The sequence below is a fragment of the Diadema setosum genome, chromosome 20, assembly GCF_964275005.1.
Source record: "Diadema setosum chromosome 20, eeDiaSeto1, whole genome shotgun sequence".
In the NCBI taxonomy this organism is placed as follows: domain Eukaryota; kingdom Metazoa; phylum Echinodermata; class Echinoidea; order Diadematoida; family Diadematidae; genus Diadema; species Diadema setosum.
Genome location: NC_092704.1, coordinates 32820357 through 32838642, shown reverse-complemented (window position 1 = coordinate 32838642; position 18286 = coordinate 32820357). Strand labels below are relative to the sequence as shown.

The 18286-nt window shown below is 39.4% G+C and overlaps 1 protein-coding gene across 1 annotated transcript in view; it reads right to left on the bottom strand.

Annotated features, from left to right (window-relative positions):
* Positions 1 to 335: 335 nt before the first annotated feature.
* The window catches only part of LOC140243617 (uncharacterized), a 99125-nt gene continuing 81174 nt past the window's right edge, over positions 336 to 18286 (bottom strand). Inside the window, exons 53-70 of the mRNA XM_072323283.1 lie at positions 17761 to 17905; positions 17328 to 17448; positions 16577 to 16710; positions 16038 to 16254; positions 14728 to 14921; positions 11342 to 11515; positions 10286 to 10531; positions 9565 to 9735; positions 8887 to 9084; positions 8012 to 8187; positions 7347 to 7440; positions 6668 to 6844; positions 5644 to 5811; positions 4742 to 4921; positions 4187 to 4363; positions 3116 to 3283; positions 2299 to 2434; positions 336 to 664 (exon numbers count right to left, since the gene is read on the bottom strand). Coding sequence (XP_072179384.1) covers positions 427 to 664; positions 2299 to 2434; positions 3116 to 3283; positions 4187 to 4363; positions 4742 to 4921; positions 5644 to 5811; positions 6668 to 6844; positions 7347 to 7440; positions 8012 to 8187; positions 8887 to 9084; positions 9565 to 9735; positions 10286 to 10531; positions 11342 to 11515; positions 14728 to 14921; positions 16038 to 16254; positions 16577 to 16710; positions 17328 to 17448; positions 17761 to 17905 — 3114 coding nt within the window. The 3' untranslated portion in view covers positions 336 to 426. The remainder of the gene's footprint in view (positions 665 to 2298; positions 2435 to 3115; positions 3284 to 4186; positions 4364 to 4741; positions 4922 to 5643; positions 5812 to 6667; positions 6845 to 7346; positions 7441 to 8011; positions 8188 to 8886; positions 9085 to 9564; positions 9736 to 10285; positions 10532 to 11341; positions 11516 to 14727; positions 14922 to 16037; positions 16255 to 16576; positions 16711 to 17327; positions 17449 to 17760; positions 17906 to 18286) is intronic.

Sequence of the window (18286 nt, the reverse complement as noted above, 5' to 3'; positions counted from 1 at the left end):
AATCGTCATAATGATATTCTTATTAGGACTATTATTATCATCATATTACTTTTAAGAACAGGGGTCTTGCTTGAAAACGTCTAAAGATTTATTACCACATGACAATTGTTGTACATCATTCACTGGTCTATTAAGACCGAAATCAAGGCTAGGGTTCAAACAATTCAATGGCGCTCAATTGGGCAATGGAGATACTTGGATACAAGAACATTTTGTTGATGAGTTTAATTATCGAAGACCATATTTTGATCTCTGAAATGAACAATCCCCAGCATCTTCGTTTGCATTGAGTTAACATAATGTGCTAAAAAAAAAATAGCATATTATATTATAAAAAAAGAGATGTGTGATAATGCCTGCGACGATGTAAAACCCGTGATTGAGCAAAGTTGTGATAGGGTTGGGTCTTCATTTGTCGTTCCATCACTAGGCATCACATTCAAAAGGTTTGATTGGTGTCAAGGTATACGGCCGAGCGCCTTCGGGGATGTCGTGGGTATGAAAATCCTCTTCATCGTCCTTTTCATGCTCTTTATTCATTTCATTGAAGCTACTCAGACTCATCATAATGTGGCCTTCCTCATTAAGGCTCCCTTCACTCATTTCAGATGGCTCTGGGCTTGGTGATACAGCCGGTGACCTGAAGAAATTTGGTTTATTCAGGCTGCAGGAAAGAGATATGATGAAAGAGGGAGAGGAAGGGTGGTCACATGTCAAAAAGTAACATTCTATATTTTCATCTTTGATAATAGCGAGCTTCAGATCTGCGACGCGAACGCTAAGACGAATTTGCCTCCCGGGTTGAACAATGGAAACATTCTGCCTCGCGCATGACAAAACATCATTTTTAGCCTAATAAGCGTCGTCTTAACCCTAACTAGGCCGGGGGGGGGGGGGGGGGGCCCTCCGAGGCCCCCCCCCCCCCCTCGACGTTCCGCGCGATGTATCGCTAACGTGAAAAGCTATCGCCGCGACGTTTCATGACTTTTTTCTGTCGAGTCTCCCGCATCTTTTGACACCAAATTTGCGATGCCCAGGCGCGCGGTTCCGAAGTTTCGCATAAATATGTACATGCATGTCAGACCAAAAATTGCTAAAAAACGTGAATTCGTGTACAATTTCAATGGAAACTGTGCTTACAGTCAAATTTCATAAAAGCATGATTGTTTTGGGGTTTTATTGATTAAAATCAACTGATAACATATTTTCTCGTTCGAAACAATGTCGCGGACAAGTTTCATCGAAAAAACAATGAAAAACATAAAGTCGAAAAAACAAGGAAATACATAAGAAATTCAAAAAAACAATAAAATGCTTAAGAAATTTTTTTGGATGGCTCAATATTTTTTCTCTTATATTTGCTTTGGACACTAAAAAGAATATTTACACAAAAAAATGTGCCCATTTCGGGCTTTATTTAGTGATTTATACCAAATTGTCTGATTTCATTATGCATAAATTAGCATAATTTAGCATAAATGACAATTTTTCAAAAATCTAACTTCGTAGTACTTTAGATAACATCACAGGCAATGTGTGTGCCAATTTTCGTCGCGATCGCGCGGTCGACGGCCGAGATCTGGAGGGGGGCCTGGGAGGCCCCCCCCCCCCGGCTCTATGATCTACCTAAATAGCCCGGCCTAGTTAGGGTTAAGCATTCGCGTCGAAGATCTAAAGCTCGCTCATCTCTAACGCTGTGGAGACTGCATGACAACATGGCAGAATGTCAGATAAAAATGATACAGTCCCAGTGAGCATGCATACGGAGGCCCCTAAAAGGTCAAGAGACGCTCCTTCCACCTCCCTGACTCATGTATGGCAAAGAATGGGGCATGGAGGTGAATGAGTTAAACGTAAACTTCCTGTTTTACAAAACTACCATTTGAATTTATAGATTAAGCTGGTGATTCAGAACTAAACCACGGAAACACTTCTTTATTGCAAATGATGACAACGTTTGATACAATCATTAAATGACAAATCAAAATAAATGGAAATGTCACATATAAGAATATACTTCTTATGATTCTTTAATTCTAAATTCTGTAAATGCAAGGTTCTTCATCAATGAGAAACATTTTGCTCTTTCGAAACTAACAGATGCATCATGTACATTGGAAGCATAATGTAGCAATATTGATGTCATGGTAACAAGAATTTACAAACAAAAGAAGAAATAACGACACCAGCCGTGTCGGGATGATAGAGTAAATACATGATCATCTGAAATAAGCTACAAACTATCGGTAGGCGATGACTACAAATTTAAAAAAGAATATCAAAAGACGAACAACCAACCTGCTCGTCTTCTTTAAGACCACTCCAACACCAATGATGACTGTGATGAGGACAACCGCAGCCACACAGGTGCCGACAATGATTGTCGTATACAGTTTTCCCTCTGGAACTGGAGGGACTGTAGAGTCTTCCGGATCTAATCAAGAATGTACAGGAATAGGTGTATTAATACTCATATTTGAGGATTCAAGAAAGCTTTCTTTGTTGTATAATGCGGTTTTCATTATGTCACTGGGAAACCCTGGTTTATGGATGTAGCGTTTGCTTTTATCTCTAAATCTAAAAAAAAAAATAGTACAAATCTGAGATGGAAATTGAAAGATTCACGCAAAGCTGAGAAAACAATTCGAGCGTGTCTGCTATTAAAACATCACTTGTCGATAGTATGATTAAATTGAATCAACGTAGAATGATTGCTGAACATTTACTAGATCATCTAATTACATAAATATTGAGATTCACTCTATTGGAGTTTTACAACATCGAACTAGCTATTTACTGGTAATTGAGAAGAGAGAGAAGACGAGAATATGTTTGATGGTTTGTAATTAGTTCCATATATGTAAGTCTGAACACATGAAAAGCCCTTATCAATCGTTATCTAAACAAATACTTTGAATGGAAGGAGTAAAAGATAAGTTTGTTTGTTTTTCTGTGATATGTGAATTAATTCTCAGATCGGACAAAGGAGACTTTAAAATCAATTAAAACCTTAAAAACCTTAAAATTCTATGACTCCGGATAAAACAATATTGGTTGGAAAATGTAGGAATGAGCGGGAATATTGGTGAGCACTACTATTCATTTTGCCACTCACATACGCAGTCCTGATGATTGGTTGAGGCGTTGCCAATGGTAACCATCCCAGTGGGACAAGGCATGCACGCCTCCTCCAGATGATGATGAAGTTTCTGGTACGTGTCGGGAGGGCAGGGAAGGCAGATCGAGGTTTGGACATCTAAGTAACTTCCACTGCCACAAACAACTGTCACATAAAAACAATCAAAGATTTGATAACGTGTGGAATTAGAATGTACAACTGTTGTAACTGTGTCAGCAATTCGCGGTCACTGTATTGAAGAATCACGTTTAGAAATGCAAGAAGCTTAAAAAGCCAATATCAAATGGTACTTGGTAATGCATCCAATGAGGCAATACATGCTGGTGGATACATTTTTAGTCAACATATTTAGGCCTACATAAAATCTGTTTCCGACGAAGCTTCAGGGCATAATTTTATTTCATTCATTTGATTTAATTCCATTTATTTTATTCCTAACAAACAGAAATGTGATTACATGAAATATTTATTCAAATATTTAAAGATACACATGATTACACAAAATCAACAGTGATTTTATGCCAGAACCAAAATTAAGATAGCTGGAGGTCATTACTCTATCTAAAACAATGAATTCTGACATTTCAAGGAATGTTCTGACTGTTATTACCTCACTGAGAGATATCAAGAAGCTAGTGAGAGGTTGTGCACATCTATCATTAACTGGCATATGCAAAACAGGCCATTCTCAATCTTGCTACCTTACCCATATGGGTCCGAAGGTTCTTCCTGTAAAGATGCTTAATTTGTTTCCTTTCTTAGCTGTTCGTACATACGTTAATTATTTATTTTAAATCAAATGTCAAGCTGGACAATTTCTCCTCCAGTATCACTCTGATCTGCAGTTGCAATTAGAATGGATACGGCAGTGATTTGGGCTCTTCAACATTTCTTGGATTCGTCACCCAAAATTATAATAATGAGGAGAACATGTTAATATACATTTTTTTATTCTCTGTGGTATATGGCTGCATACTAAGGCATCATAGATTACTAGGGAATACTGGGCTTTTGATGCTGCAAATGGACGTTAAAGGACCAAATTACCGATGCAATCTGTGATATTTGTAGAGCTGTTGCCCTTGGTAACCAGGTCATCCTGACACGGGATGCACTCTTGCTCTTGGTGTCCACTCTGATCCAAGTATGAATTGGCTGGACATGGCAGACAGCGTGGGTTGGAGGTATTGGACACGTCCACGTAGAATCCTGCCTCACAGATGACTGGTCGAGTACAAAATATGGAAAAAAAAAAAATAACTGTATAATATTCTGTCATATATTTGCAAGCCAGTTTGCAAACATCGACAACAACGTAAATATGACTTTTGCCGTAACTTGTGCTGTATCAAAAAACCACGATAATTTTATCTGCCTTCATAGTAAAGTGGACATGTTATGTAGTTGATTGTCATTTCCTCTAATTGCTGGAAAATAAGGTGCTCCTTGATAACAAAAATTCAGTGAATAAAAAAAAAAATCTGGCAAGTGAAATCAGCAGAAGAAAACGGAATTAGTCTCGACAAGATTGATTGGCAAACTGACATAAAAAAAAAAAACCGAGTAGATCCCCATGCACAAAAGGTGGACTTGCACACCTACCAACACAGTCGCTGATATTGGAGGAGGCCTCGGTCAGAGTCACGTAGCCAGTTGGACATGGGATACAGCTCTGCTGTCCACTTCGGTCCTGGTAGGCGTTTAGTGGACATTCAACGCAGACTGATTCTGGGTTGTCAATGTCAACCCACACGTCTTGGTAATAACCCTCGGGACAAGGAACTGTATGGCAATGATCACAGCAGGAAGATAACATATCAATATCAAGCCTATGCACACAGCGTGTTTGAAGACATGCATGTATGTTTTATATGGTGGGACCCACACTCTATTTATCACTCAATTATTTCTCTTCTTCAATCCTAAAAATAAGCATAATGGATTCTGCTTTATTCTGATCACTTATGTTTAACTTGAAAATTCATCCAACTTGCGTTATACATCTAATATTGAGAGAACCCATAGTTATAGTATTACTCCAAATCATAATCCATGTCTTCCATTCTGCACTAAGCCACACGCTTGATATTCCAAGGCCCGGGTTCCAAGGAAATTTGCTCTATCTGAGGCATATTGGTTCGATAAGCTGTCAATTATTACAGCTTGCATGGCAAATTCTTTCTCTCTCTCTCTCTCTCTCTCTCTCTTCATTTATTGTCTTGATTAAGATTATATAAAATAATCATTCAATATCCCCTCCATCATAGGGAAACCTACAGTACTAGCCTTAATAAAACTCTCGTCCCTAAATCTACTCATCTTTATCAAAATGAGGACGTAGAATCGCCCGTTACCATACGAGTCACGTTTCCCTGCACTCAGTCCTCCATGTACATAACTTGACTCAAAGGTGAATCGATCCGAAAATATAATTTCGCCATACGAATGAAAGGAATAGACTGTATAGATTGCTGTACATGGAAAGCTACAGATATGAGGCTCACCGATGCACTCTGTAATATTGACGGCGCCAAGACTGGCTGTGATGAGACCATGGGGGCATTCCTTACACTCCGATTGCCCCTCCTCATCTTGGTAAGTATTACGCGGGCAGGAAACGCAGGTGGACAAATTTCCCAACACAGTATAGTAAGTGCCAGCAGGACAGATAACTGTGTGTAAAAAGAAAACATAATCTTTTTCTCTACCGGCATGTTTAATTTTAATATCTTCTTGTTTTCCATGTCTACTCTTGATATTACTATTCGTGTTTATCATACATTAAAATCAATGATGATGAAACATCATGTTCTGGTACGGCCTCTAGAGAATAAGCATTAGAAATTAACAATTATTCCAGTGTTACCCTCGTAATCACTTCCAACATATTCGATATTACCAGGTTGCAATAACGATGAATCTGCAATGTTAAAGGCAACTATTCTTGTTACCTAAAGTGATTATATTAAGATAATAATAATAGAAATACTAATGATAGTATTGATGATAATACTAATCAATATGAATAGTAGTATTAGTAGTAGTAGTAATAGTAGTAGCAATAGTAATGATTATAATAACGATAGCATTTATGATTGTAACAACAACAATAAAAATGATAATGATAACAATAAATGACAATAATATCGGTCATACTAATACTAGTACTTAGGTACCTATACTTCTATTGATAATATTGATAAGTAAAAAATAGGAAAATAGTATTGATAATGTATTCATGATGAGATAATGATGAATATAATTGCTCACTCGAAAATCTCTGTACTGTGGTTTCTGCTCATATAACTGGTCTTATACCCAAACCAATGATGTACAAATTTGACAGAATTTAAAACAAGGCTCTTTGCTATGATTTCGTTAATATTACGACACTGCTCTTACTACGCTGGTCATAAAACCGGTAGATCTGTTCTTTGTTTAGCTTTTGCAAAGTTGGAGGCAGAAATAACATTTGAATTTCAAACTCCTTGAGCACACTTTAGATGATGCAAACCCCGGTTGTCATACCGCAGTTTCCCCTGGCCGTGTACCCCTGTCCTGCAGGACAGATGATGGTGACTGTCGAGACCACACCCCCGGCATCAGGATCTATTGTCTCGCCGTTCATCTCCAGAGATAAGGAGCCGTTTGAAATGAGTGTGTTGAGGGTTTCACTCATTTCATCCACGGATGGCTGGTCACTCTCTGTAGCCGTGTCATAATGGGGAGATTCAAGGTCATTACAAGGAATATTGAAATTCCTTTCACACAAAGATGAAAGATATAAGATCGTATTCTCTGGAATTTAAGAACTTACAAACCAAAAAGCCAATCTCACTTATTGGGACTTAACATTAACAGAGTTAATAAATTATATAAAACCACATGACAGAATGTTGCTTTCCTGTCAATGGTATTATCATGATTTCAACAGTAGTTCAAGGGCTTAAATTAATGCAATGTGCCAAAATAAAGTACAACTCTATTCCTTCAGAACCTTTTGTGCGTTTCTAGCAGCTTACCAATTTTGAATGCGTGACAAAAGTACAATTTTTTTAAGAGCAATACATCGTTAGCCAATCATCTTCACTTGCAATAATTTCTATACATGCCTATATAGTCTATAACTGCAATGCCCAAATACAAGCCAAGAATGGGGTAAAGTGAAATTATTTTACATTGAAAAGATAAAAACAGATTTACCTACCTTCAGTATCGGTGTAATTGAACATTGCCTCCACTGCTAGCGTGACGGGCTCGTCACCAGTTGCTCGTCGCCGGCGAGAAACGCAGTTCTGAACCTGGATTTCATTTTTGTTTTAAAAGAGGTAATATTTTGCCGAACACGTTCTTGTTGGCATTGGAGGTGTAGAGAAGCACTCCAGATTTTAGTTGAATGACTGATGTGTTTATGTGCACTTATTGAAACTGCACTGAAATTGAACAAACTTGGAACAAACAACAGAAAAACAGTTGAATTCCTTATGAGACATAAAGTGATATTTTCCAGACTAACTTCAATGGAAAAGCTGTTTATACAATGCTAGTTTGATGGCAATTCTGCTTACCTTTTTTTTTTTTAATGAAAGGAAATGATTGGTAATCTCTTTACTTAAGCTCAAACCATTCCAGTAGAGAAAACTAGAATACTCTTAGTGACCATCTCCCATTTTCCCTTTGTTTGAGATGATTGCAGTACATCGATCTTCTTATCAACAAAATTTAAAAAAAAAACATATATATATGCTATATATATATATATATATATATATGTTATACATATAATATATATATATATATATATATATATATATATATATATATATATATATATATATGTATGTATATAGCAGCACTTCAATCAATACTTACTTCTATTTTCGAAATGGAGCAATCGTTCTTTCCAGAGCAACCAAAGTGGCCTATGTTGTTGTCGAAGGCACTGGTGAGCTGTACCTTCAGTGTGTTCTCATCCTGCTCCGAGGAGCACTGGGCACTGGGGTAGGGCAAACTGATGTCGGCCGCCACTTCGTTGGGTTTACTGACCTCTGCAGCAGGTGGAAGACAAGAGGAACCCATTAACCCTTTCTGTGCCAGTAACTTTTGATAGTGCATGTCTACTGCATTTTCTGCACCAATTAGCACTGAAGGCACTCCCGGAACTACGGTCTCAAACTATTCTCTGTTCCTGTACATAATAAACGTTTATCAGGTGGGAGTACCTGACAGTTATCAGTTGGTGAAGCAAACCCGTCCCATCTTGCACTCACCATCAGTATTCTAATTCAAAAGTGAGATGTCATTCCAACCCCATATCTCAAGACAAGACTGGTCAGCACCTTTATTCGGCTGACTGTATTGAGACTCAAATTAATTGGGCATATATAGGCCTAAGGTGAAAGGACATTTCCCCAAGTCACAAGAAATGTGTGGTTCATGTAGATTGGATGATGTCTTAGCTTGCTTTATAGAAAGAATCGTTCAGCTGACTGGCTTTGTCACCAACATTGTTATGCTTTCACCCTCCTATCTGAAGGTGGTTACGTAGAATCCATTAACGACTATTTTCCGACTCAGGCATGAACTCACTTTGAAGTCCTTACCAACGGAAGAAGGATGAAGATACCTTTTTGCAGAAGAGAATTTAACATGTCTATAAGCAGCAGCCATTTATGAGTAGCACGTGGTGTGCTTGCGTCAAATGCGGTGCAAACAGCAGTCAGTCTTGACGGCATTTATCGACCTACCCTGGCAGCTTGGCAGCTGGGCTTTGATATCGAGCTGGTGGCTCCACACATAGTTGGTGGATGGGCTGCAGACGTAGAAGGGGTCTGCATCTCCGACAAAGTCCAGGCCTTCGGGGCAGCTGGCGGTGCAATTGTGCGCCTCTCCGTCCGTCTCGCACTCCAAGGTTCCATTCTCCGGGGCCTTGAGTGTGAGACAGGCTGCAGGAAGAGATGAAAGGTATAAGTGCAAGGACACCAACTTTCAACTTGTCCGAAATTTCTCTTTATCAGTGTTTATTAAGAAACACACTGTTATGATAGATAGTGGATCGCCAAGGACACCATTGGTACCCTGAGAGTGAGAGAGAAGATTTAATATGCTGTAGGGAGAGGACAAGAAGAAGATAAAATGTTGCCTTGGTGAAGTCATGATGCTAAATAGTGATGCTATGCTTCCTCACGCAGCGCTTACAAACCTCAGAAGAAGAGTATAATCAGTAGACGGAATAATAGTCCAATATACCTGCAGTGGTATGTTTCTGACCAGTTTAATCAGAGAAAAGAGAATTCGATCTCATCCCTCCTCCTGTGCATGCAGGGGGAAAATGAACACAAGTAATAAATTGGGGCAAGAATAATGGCTGCGTACATCACTGGTAACATTGAGGTGTTGCATACGTGTAAAATGGGATGCATTACCTGGACATTCCTGGATGTTGCAAGCTTCCTCCTCAAGGTCATGACCTTCGCAGGGCATTCCATGTTCATTTGGGGGAGGGTTGGTGCACTCACGAGTCCGATTCCAAATCCCTCCACCACAGGACTCAGAGCAAGGACTCCACTCGGTCCACTCACTCCAGTTTCCATGGACTGAAAATATCAGATACATAAAATCGTCACTTCTCAGCTTGAAAAATAAGAAATGTATGCAATACGTGCATGCAATTATTCAAAGAAATTTGTAAGATACGTAAAGAAATCCAGATTCCATTATGTTGTCAAAATGACGCCTGTATGTATGCAAGAAATAGAAGCAAAAGCATGAGTAGTAGTAAGCGAAACAGCAACATGTAGTTTTTACTTATTCAACTCTTAAACATTTTGTTTATCTAACCTATGCCACATAGGCTACTATTGACATCTATCATTCAATACGTCGCTAGTCTATATACAGCACGACTTGCTGAAGCTAATCATCCTGACCTAAAGAACATAACGTGATGCATCGCTGTTGCGTTAACAAAGAACACAGTCTGTTCTCTATTGAAGGGAATTGGCGTGTTGTAAATAAAATGCGGCTAATGTCGTCGTGCATTATAAGGGGATACGTCATGGTACCTATGATTTCCCTGGTTTACATTCACAAGGTACTTTTGCTTTGTAAGCATATCGACCAATCTGCAACTCGCGTCTAACTTACTAATGGCGATTTCACAATATGGTCCCTTGAATACGTTTGAGCATTCACACGAGGTGGTCCTATTCAGCGTGGTGCAGCTCCCTCCGTTCTGGCAGGTGGTGTTTGTACAAAGATCCACCTCTTCATCACAGTTCTTTCCCGTCAGGTACTCTGGACATAGGCACATGTAGGAGTTCAGTTGGTCCACACAGGTACCTCCATTCTGACAAGGTGGTGATGGTGTGGCTAGCTCACACTCATCGGTATCTGAAAAAAAAAAAAAAGAATACAGGCCTGTCAGGTCAAACAACTGCAGGTACCATTTACATGACACTTTTATAATAAGGATAATGATAATACGAATTTATGTTTATACTCTATAGAGTGCTCAAAGGGCATACATACTATTATTACCCCGGTGTCTGGATACCTTTATTTCTCGCCAGCACTGACAGTGCTCACTCTCCACTCCCTGGGGAGCATTCCAGCCAGTCGCCATTTTACAGGCGAGCACATGCTGATCAACCAACATTAACATTCTCATCCTACCGGGTACCCATTTATACTCCTGGATGGAGAGCAGCAATGTGGATGAAGTGCCTTGCTGAAGGGCAAACGTGTCTGGCTTTAAGGGGCTCGAACTCACGAACCTAAATCACGCTTAAGCGATTCAGAAACGTGCGCTCTTATCCACTCGGCCACCTCCACTTTTAGTACACACAGTTTTGACAAGTTTATTATCAATAAGGGTAATTGATCATAATCACCAAGGGCGTGTTCTTATCTATTAAAGGTAAATATGCCACAAAATTCAAATTGAGAGCAGCCAGTGAAGAGGAACAAATCATATTTATTCTCAACCACTGTCTACAGGTCTTTCAATCTTCAAATTGCTTTGGACACAATGATCGAGTCACCAAATGTTGCCTACCAGTCTTTCTTTCCCTGTATCAAAAGGAACAGCCTTAAAGGACTAATTATAAGGCAATGATACATGTCTTTTTATACCCCTACAAAACATTAGTGAACAATTCGGTGTATTAAGTATTACACATGGATTATGTAAAATAATCTCACCGTCGCACTGTGAAGGAAACATTGCAGCAAGAGTAAATGCTTCGTTCCCAGTAAAGTCTGTCCATGTGATGACATTTCCTGAAGCACTTGAATTACACTTGGTCTGAAGCACTGGAGTCAAATCGTCCCCCACAAAATCACTCCAGAGGTTGAGGGCGTTAACATGGAATTTGCCTGGTTTCAGGATTAGAACAATTTACACTTGTATAATCATTATGCGTCACGAGAGTTACATGATTGTAAATATTAGTGGAAAAGTGAGCAAAGAAAATGGGATTCCAACGGGATTCGAACCCGAGACCTCCGGATTGCTAGACCGGTGCTCTACCGACTGAGCTATAGAAAGCCCTAGTGCAGTGTTCGTCCCAGAAACCCTTAATTCTCAATGCTCGGGTGGTCAGAAGCTATAGCAGTGTGTTTGTGTGTGACACACACGCACACACTTGAACCTGGCATAAACCCGAAGGATAATTCAACTTGGGGATAAATGCGAGGGATCACCGAAGTGATGCAGCTTTTTGAGTTTGTAACAAATAAAGACAGAATAAACTGACCAGAAAGAATATAAATTATTAGTGGAAAAGTGAGCAAAGAAAATGGGATTCCATTTTCTTTGCTCACTTTTCCACTAATAATTTATATTCTTTCTGGTCAGTTTATTCTGTCTTTATTTGTTACAAACTCAAAAAGCTGCATCACTTCGGTGATCCCTCGCATTTATCCCCAAGTTGAATTATCCTTCGGGTTTATGCCAGGTTCAAGTGTGTGCGTGTGTGTCACACACAAACACACTGCTATAGCTTCTGACCACCCGAGCATTGAGAATTAAGGGTTTCTGGGACGAACACTGCACTAGGGCTTTCTATAGCTCAGTCGGTAGAGCACCGGTCTAGCAATCCGGAGGTCTCGGGTTCGAATCCCGATGGAATCCCATTTTCTTTGCTCACTTTTCCACTAATAATTTATATTCTTTCTGGTCAGTTTATTCTGTCTTTATTTGTTACAAACTCAAAAAGCTGCATCACTTCGGTGATCCCTCGCATTTATCCCCAAGTTGAATTATCCTTCGGGTTTATGCCAGGTTCAAGTGTGTGCGTGTGTGTCACACACAAACACACTGCTATAGCTTCTGACCACCCGAGCATTGAGAATTAAGGGTTTCTGGGACGAACACTGCACTAGGGCTTTCTATAGCTCAGTCGGTAGAGCACCGGTCTAGCAATCCGGAGGTCTCGGGTTCGAATCCCGTTGGAATCCCATTTTCTTTGCTCACTTTTCCACTAATAATTTATATTCTTTCTGGTCAGTTTATTCTGTCTTTATTTGTTACAAACTCAAAAAGCTGCATCACTTCGGTGATCCCTCGCATTTATCCCCAAGTTGAATTATCCTTCGGGTTTATGCCAGGTTCAAGTGTGTGCGTGTGTGTCACACACAAACACACTGCTATAGCTTCTGACCACCCGAGCATTGAGAATTAAGGGTTTCTGGGACGAACACTGCACTAGGGCTTTCTATAGCTCAGTCGGTAGAGCACCGGTCTAGCAATCCGGAGGTCTCGGGTTCGAATCCCGATGGAATCCCATTTTCTTTGCTCACTTTTCCACTAATAATTTATATTCTTTCTGGTCAGTTTATTCTGTCCTTATTTGTTACAAACTCAAAAAGCTGCATCACTTCGGTGATCCCTCGCATTTATCCCCAAGTTGAATTATCCTTCGGGTTTATGCCAGGTTCAAGTGTGTGCGTGTGTGTCACACACAAACACACTGCTATAGCTTCTGACCACCCGAGCATTGAGAATTAAGGGTTTCTGGGACGAACACTGCACTAGGGCTTTCTATAGCTCAGTCGGTAGAGCACCGGTCTAGCAATCCGGAGGTCTCGGGTTCGAATCCCGATGGAATCCCATTTTCTTTGCTCACTTTTCCACTAATAATTTATATTCTTTCTGGTCAGTTTATTCTGTCTTTATTTGTTACAAACTCAAAAAGCTGCATCACTTCGGTGATCCCTCGCATTTATCCCCAAGTTGAATTATCCTTCGGGTTTATGCCAGGTTCAAGTGTGTGCGTGTGTGTCACACACAAACACACTGCTATAGCTTCTGACCACCCGAGCATTGAGAATTAAGGGTTTCTGGGACGAACACTGCACTAGGGCTTTCTATAGCTCAGTCGGTAGAGCACCGGTCTAGCAATCCGGAGGTCTCGGGTTCGAATCCCGATGGAATCCCATTTTCTTTGCTCACTTTTCCACTAATAATTTATATTCTTTCTGGTCAGTTTATTCTGTCTTTATTTGTTACAAACTCAAAAAGCTGCATCACTTCGGTGATCCCTCGCATTTATCCCCAAGTTGAATTATCCTTCGGGTTTATGCCAGGTTCAAGTGTGTGCGTGTGTGTCACACACAAACACACTGCTATAGCTTCTGACCACCCGAGCATTGAGAATTAAGGGTTTCTGGGACGAACACTGCACTAGGGCTTTCTATAGCTCAGTCGGTAGAGCACCGGTCTAGCAATCCGGAGGTCTCGGGTTCGAATCCCGATGGAATCCCATTTTCTTTGCTCACTTTTCCACTAATAATTTATATTCTTTCTGGTCAGTTTATTCTGTCTTTATTTGATTGTAAATATGTCAGAAAGGCAAAGTAGGTTCTAATTAAACATCTCGTAGTTTCAGGTGATAGCCTTATCATCAGCTATACGATAATGATGGCAGTTTGAACACTATATACGGCTTAGTATCCTTTTGTCTAAGCTAATTCTAGCAGGAATTAGGAAATGAAAGCAAAATTCATAAATTTATCTTCACAGTTTGAAAAAGGAGATACATGCCCAAGAGTACTAATTTTCTCCACAGGATAATTAGAGGACTCTCCGTAAAGCACATTGTGTGTGATGCACACGTTATGTTCCTTTTTACCCAGTTTGGCTACTGGATGGAGACAGAACAGGACAACAAATCGGGCCCAAGGCGATTTCTACCAGTCATACAATCCCTTTTCAGCTTACCACTATCCCGATAAGTTGTGTCTTTTTGGCAGGTACTTAAAGAGTCCATACTTACAACCATGCAGTAGGCAAAAAGCCTTATCGCGGAGAACTAATAAACGGTGCATAGAGTGGGAGGGGGATTTACAGTATCATGTCTGCATTTAGGCGACTAAGGGTTTGTTTTTATTTGCCTTACATCTGGTTGATGATACATATAGATTGTTATATCATCACGCTAATTTAAAACACAATATACGATAACTACATTCGGATTTGGTGTGTTGATAGTACCAATGACCAGGGTTTTCCTACCCCTCTAAAATGTATGTATCAAGTGCCTATAAATCAGGGTCTCGCGTTGATGCAAATCATTCATCAAACTCACCACTGTTGAGAAGACTCGATCCGATCGCAACATCAATGTTTTCTCCCATAGTACTCTCATTGGCTGCACTGTGATTGGTCAACAGCTCAGAGCCATCAACGCGCCATTCCCATTGACCGTGTATGTCAAACCATAGGAAGACATGATGCCAACGGTTGTCACATAGACTTGACTGGTTGCTAACGTATGCTTGCCTGAAAGAAAAACCAAAAGAACACCAATTATTTATGACGGCTGATTAAGAGTTATTTTGTACGCAACAAACAAAGCTCAAACAGAATACGCAGACTTGTCTAATTCATATTTTTGTTTTCTACTCATCCTCTTGCTTGTACTCCAGGGGGTGTGTCATCAACGTTTGTCAGCGCTGACAATCACCATAGTAACAGTCAGTGACCAGAGCATCTCATCCAATCAAAACCAAGGATTTTGCTGAAATTGTCAGCACTGACAAACGTTGATGAAACACCCCCAGGTGTGGAAAACTGTACGTGCTTTCCACGCAGTTAGCAACGTATAAATGCCTCTGTTTTACATTTCCCCACTTCAATGAAGCCCTACGATTTTGTCAACACTTCACTATTTTCAACGTCAACAGCAGCTGCTAGGACTTTTCAAATACCTGACGGCATCGCCTGTTAACCATTGCTCAACAAACCAATTAAATATTCAAATATTCAATTTGCTTTCATTTGAAGAGGATTGTCCTGTATTAAACTGGCTACTGCTTGGGTTAAGGTTAGATTTAGGATTAGGGTTAGGATGGGGTTGGGATTAGGATTAGATTTAGCGTTGTGGATTTTCCATATTGAACAAAGAAAGGCCTAGGACTGTGACGTAATATCATTCTTCACTCAAAGAATGAAGCGCCAGATTATAAAGGAACGCTGCAGTGCATCATCAATGAATACTGCCAAAAAGACATTCTTGTGTGACTTGCTAGAAGTCGTGGCATAAACATATTTTGATTAAAGAATAATATTCACTTTTGAAACAACCTAGCATTTGGGTAGTCATGTTAAATCTCTTTTTAAACTGGGCATTTCATGATTCATTCCACTAAAGTGGACACGATAATGTCAAGAAATAGACAAAGTTAGATTGAACTGGCTTGCTTCTTTGTTTGTGTCTTATTTTGTTTGCTTTTTTTTTTGAGGGGGACTATTTTATAAAGCTATTTAATCAAGGCAGGTGAAAGTTACACATTAACACATAATAATTATGTGTCAATGTGTCAATTGTGAAGAAAAATTATGAATGTACACGATGAAGTGTACATTATGTGCTTTCAAGGTTTGTATTGTTCATACCTTCCAATCATCAGAGTGAGACTGCACGGATTATAGAGAGCTACAGTAAAGTTTCCAGCACTGAGACGAAGCAGTCTCAGGTTCTCTGATGGTGCAGGGACATCCACCAACATCCAAACAGAAAGGGTCAAGTTTTGATGGTCACTCTCCGTCTGGACAGAATGATTGACCACCTGAAGTCTCTGGTCCAGTGTCAAGTCGAAGTTGCCGAGGATTTCTGTTCAAATTATATTATGATTATAATTATATTAAACAACACACACAAACGATGTAATAAAGTTCATTACCTTTGTAAATGGCATGTGTGCTAACAAAAGTCAACCATTTCTGAGTGGGGAAGGTAGTAAAACGATATAGAGGTGGGTTTGTGTGTGTGTGTGTGTGTGTGTGTGTGAAAAACTGGCGCTCAAACACACAAAGGAATAATCAACATCAGTCAATGATAGCTGATATTTTACCATTCATAATGTTTTGCTCTCACACAGCATTGACCATAACAGTATCATTTATGACAGAAAATGCAGTGTTGTATGATTTACCCGTTTCACACCGCTCGCCGGTAAACCCCCTCGGACATGAACACACGAATTGTATCAGTCCATCCGTACAGGAGCCGTTGTTCTTGCATGGGTTGGACTCACAAGAACTGATCCTCTCTTCACATGTAACACCACTGGAAGAAAAAAAAAATTAAGGCAATGCATGTTATGTGATAAGATTACCGATGAGCTATTCTGAGTCGCAGCTTGTTGCATGCCTGAAGGAATATGAGGAACACTTTATGTACACACATGACCACAATATTCATGTACTTGTACATAGATGTATAAACATATCTATAGCCACCTTCCAAATATGTTTATTTCAAACTTTGTCCTTTTATATCTTACCCATCACGCAATAGACTATCACTTGAAAAACCTGAAGTTATCATAACACACAAATGTATTTAAAAAAAACAACATGGGCCTGATTATTGCACTCACTGTCTGGTGATGTCATCTGAGACGCAGACCTTAATTTTTAAAATCATTAATTATATACCATGAGTATGATAAGATTTCTTGGCACGTATTTCTGTCTAGTCATTGAGCCGGGATACATCTCTCTCTCTCTCTCTCTCTCTCTCTCTCTCTGTATAGTATTATGTTTCATTTTTCTGGTTTAGACAAAGCTGTATTTCAATTTTGAGAATGCATATAGGAACAACAGACAAAAAATAAAAACAAAAACACACAAAAAGATACTTCAGGAAGTATTATGGAGGTGCCTGCACAATAAATTTCATACCGATATCCCTCAAGACAGGCACATTCGAAGCTATTGATTCCATCTGTACAGACTCCAAGGTTGGCACAAGGAAAGGAAGCGCATTCGTCCACTTCTTTCTCACAGTCCCTTCCACCGTAACCTAAGAAATGAAATATAATATTAAAAAAAATGATCTTTTAAAACAGAAAGAGTGATGGCATGGTGTAGATAAATTTAACTTTTGGAGCACACGGTTCTTCGGCTTTCGTTCAGTCTACTATCTATTTTATTCTTGTAGCGAACTGTCTACAACAATTTTGTGACATTTCAGCATAGCATCAGAACCAACTTCCTTATATTTTGTACTATGTATTTATCAGCAGGAACAACTGTCATTCGTATATTGTGAATTAGGGTGTATATAGCGACTAAAAAAAGGAGGAAAAAACAACAGGCGTATCATTTAACTCACCGCTTAAGCACAGACAAGTGTAGATGGCATTACCATCCGCACAGGTACCTCCATTTTGACAGGGGTTGTTCGCGCACTCATCAATATCTTCATCGCAGTAATCTCCTGTCTTACCATCCGGACAGATACATTGGTAACCGTTCACCTGTAATTCACGTCATTGGTTAATATTCTGTTATTTCCACTTCTGTATCATAATCCTCTTTTTTTATTCAGTATTCGTAATATCATAATTATATTAATTTGACAACGATGTTTTCAATAGCATAGTTTATTAGAAATAAACTTACAGTATCATTTAAAGTGTGCCAGCGAGTAGGGGTATCTCGTATAAACAATAAAGTATTGTCCACCCGTCGAGTCAAATCCATTTAATACACATTTTTACATCATCATTTCCATAATATGGAAAATGATCCAAGCCCACAAACACGATTATCCTTTTGATCTTTCACTTGCATGAATACCTCTGTTTATTTCATTTTTTTTAAATGCTTGTCATTGATATTATAATAATGCCACACAG